This window comes from Echinops telfairi, unplaced genomic scaffold (assembly GCF_000313985.2).
Source record: "Echinops telfairi isolate 266 unplaced genomic scaffold, ASM31398v2 ScPeMD7_7424;HRSCAF=8462, whole genome shotgun sequence".
Classification (NCBI taxonomy): domain Eukaryota; kingdom Metazoa; phylum Chordata; class Mammalia; order Afrosoricida; family Tenrecidae; genus Echinops; species Echinops telfairi.
Window position 1 is genome coordinate 86,675,644 of NW_022111324.1, and position 3,462 is coordinate 86,679,105.

The 3,462-nt window shown below is 43.8% G+C and overlaps 1 protein-coding gene and 1 pseudogene across 1 annotated transcript in view; both read right to left on the reverse strand.

The window, feature by feature from the left end:
* Nucleotides 1-2,353, reverse strand: part of NUP133 (nucleoporin 133) — a 63,039-nt gene extending 60,686 nt beyond the window's left edge. Inside the window, exon 1 of the mRNA XM_004712164.2 lies at nucleotides 2,172-2,353. Coding sequence (XP_004712221.1) covers nucleotides 2,172-2,353 — 182 coding nt within the window. The remainder of the gene's footprint in view (nucleotides 1-2,171) is intronic.
* A 285-nt stretch (nucleotides 2,354-2,638) lies between these two features.
* Nucleotides 2,639-3,462, reverse strand: part of LOC105979494 — a 5,292-nt pseudogene continuing 4,468 nt past the window's right edge.

The following is a 3,462-nucleotide window of genomic DNA, read 5'->3' on the forward strand; positions in this document are numbered from 1 at the left end:
AAAAATGAGGAGCTGATGCCAGGGGCTTGAGTGGAGAGCAAATGTTTTGAGAATGAGGGAAATGAATGTACAAATGTGCTTTACACAATTGTTGTATGTATGGATTGTGATAAGAGTTGTATGAGCCCCTAATAAAACAATTTAAAAATAAATTTTAAAAATTAAAAAAAGATTTGTCTTCAAGCTTAAGTTTGTCCTTCCACTGATTAAATTTTACTCTATTGCCCTTTCAATATAGTACCCATTTAAAAAATCTTATTATTAATCTTCTGGACTTCTACTTGCTGGTTTTATATAGTTTCTAATTTTTTCGATTACTTAGTTTGTTCTCATATTGTTTTCCTGAATTCTTCTTCTTTTTTTAATGTGTCTTCCTAGATTTCATCTGCAGCTTTCATGATCTTTCTCCCAATTCAGTGCAAGCACCTATGTATCATTGTTTTGAATTCCCTTGACTGTGACTCAGTCATTTGTTTGAGCTACTCTGTTTTGTTTCTTCATGTGAACTAAAATTGTCTTCTGTGCAGGAGACATTCTGGTAGCTTAGTAATTGCATTTGATGACAAATGATTGAATGCTAGTGTGTTCTGAAGCACTCACCACCTGACTCCTGAAAGGTATGTCGGAGAATGTGACTGTGTGTGCAGTTTCTGCTCAAGTTTATGTAGCACAGCAAAAAGCCATATAGGCTAGTGTTGGCTGCTGTCTGTCTATGGACAGATGATAGAGGAGCAAGTAATGGCCCTTGTCCAGTAGATAAGACTGCAGGAAGTACAGGTATAGCTAAGTTGTGTGGGCATAGTTGTATCCCACTGATGAGGATAACAAAGGGGATTTGTTTCTTGCAGAAGTACCATAACAATATTTTTCTTTGAATGACCAACAGAAAAAATCTATATTTAATTAAATAAAAGTTTTTATTCTGACTTATTCAAAAACAAAACTGTGACAATCCCAAGAGCACTTTTCAAAATCAAGCATAAAAAATTAAGGATATTGTGTATTTAAAAACAATTTCTCCTTTTAAATATTACCAAATTTTATCGATCAAATACAGCCATGAATGAGCTCCAGACCCAATATTACCCATTACCCAAGAAAAATCTAATTTTGATAAATAAATTCCGAGGAAACTACTCAGAAATAGATGACACCTTCTAAAGTTGTAGATTGATTATGAAAATGAGCAGGAGGAGTATGGGCTGTTGCTCCACACTTGTCCTTAGTTACAACATTGCATTCCTTATGGAAAGCCTAGTTATTTAGCTACAAAGAGAAATGTAGCTAAAAGTTCTTTAGTTACCAGAGATATTAACAGCATGGGATGTTAGGCATTATAGGTTTTTCTAGGGTTGGAGGTCCTCATTATTGTCATTACATCTGCATTTCATATTGACTCCTGGCCTTATGAAGCTGGCTCTCGATCAAATTATCATTCCCCATTTCAATAGTAAGAATCCGAGTGATTTACTTCACATCATAGAGAAAGTAGTATGGCGTGAGTAGTGACCAAAGATTCAGTTTGTTCTTCACTTCAGCACAAAAGTAATTTCCATGAAAAATGCAACGTGATGACTCTATTGATAGATTAACAAAGATGAAGCTGAAATAACTGGCACAGGTGGGAGGGGTCTATTTTCTCAATACTGTGGAATTTCGCCCATTTTCCAAGGCTTGTAGAGACTAGTAACCAAGCCTAACAAGAGGAACTACATCTTGTTTCAAACTGCCTTTAACCCCTGCTAGCAGTTAGCCCCCCGCCCCATGCTCTTCCCTCTCCCTGCTCTCCAACAAGACCTTAATTCTTCCCAGATGTCTCCAAGCCCTCCTGCTCGATTAGCAAGAAATGCGTACTATCTTGTAAGACCTTGAATTGGGACCTGCAGCTGTGCTGTCTCTGCCAACCAGAAAGAATGTAATGGCTAGAACATCCTTCCCCTTGAGGCAGCCCTCTATTTTGAACTACAAAAATTTTGGAAGTTTCTTTGCTCTGGATCTAGAGCTTTCCAGGAGCTAGTCTACTCCTGGTCCAGCTGTTTAATAAAGGATTTGAATTATTAATATAGTGATGTGGTTGTCTCGCCCGTTTATAACAGAACACTAACCCATCAAATCCACCGAGACCCAGGAGCTTGCCAGTCGTCAGACTCACCCAAGCACAGATCACTTACCGTGAACTCAGCGAGCTCCGCCGGCCTACCGGCGAGAAAACAACAGGAGAACTGACTGCGGACCCCAGCGGCAGCCCCTTCCTGCTTGCTGTCCGGGGCGTGGAGCCGGGGCCGATGCCACTAAGCGGGCCCCTTCGGGCTCCAGGACCCGGGGTCCGCGGGGAAGGGGCCGCCGGGAACATCGTGCGTCTGACCAGCAAAGCGAGAAGCAAGCGCTCCCAAGTGCCGTGCTCAACCCAAGCGCGCCGAGGAGTGAACGGGCGCGCGATGATGACGTCGGAAGGCAACGTCCAATCTCCTGCCTTGGTAGGGGCCCCGTTCTTCGGAGAAAGCTAGGAATGGGTGGTGCCCTTTACTGACGTCTAACCGCCGCGCCCAGGTCGCGGGGCGTGTTTGGAGCGAAGGCCTCCGGAGGAGGCGGGATGAGGGGCGGGGCGGACGGGGCGGGGCGGGGCTTGTGGTCCTGTCTAGCCTTCCTGGTGCTGTCTAGCCTTCCCTGTGTAGGCAGAGCGGCAGCCTTTGGAGGCGACAGGTTTGGGATGGCGGCCAGTTGTTTCTTGGGCAATGCGGCCAGACTGCAGATCTTCCCAAGAAATCAAACTGGAAAGCCAGGCAGCTGGAGCTCCAAGCCTTTTCGCACCCTGGTGTCGTAGTCTAAATCAGTGGTTCTCAACCTTCCTCATGCCACGACCCTTTCATACAGTTCCTCTTGTTGTGGTGACCCCCCCAACCATCAAATTATTTTCGCTGCTGCTTCTTACTTTTAATTTTGCTACTGTTATGAAACGAGCGACCCCTGTGAAAGGGTCGATCGGCCCCCAAAGGGGTTGCGACCCACAGGATGAGAACCTGTGGTCTAAATTGAGGCACTTGTAGAGTCTAATGGTTTCATTATCAAATTGCTCACCAGTCTTTACCTCATTCAATTTAGTCCAGCTATCTAATCCCTTTACGGACGCCACAAAGGCACATCTCTAATCCCTAGTGGTGGAAGGTTTCCTTTTGAGCTGCTAACTTCAAGATCAAAAATTGGAAACCACCAGCCACTCAGAGGGGAAAGGGGAGGAGGGCTGGCAGAGGCGGGAAGATATGGCTTTAGACTCCTGTAAAGAGTTGCCATCACAACAAACGATTCTTGAACTAACTACAAGCTTTTCTTTCTTCTTGTGTTTTGTTTTGTTTTTTTTGTCATTGGTTTGTTGTTGTTGTTATTTTGTTGTATGTTGTTGCTTGGTTTTGCTCTGTCTTGTTTTTGTGCATGTTATTATCTCCGCAGGTCTGTCAAAATAAG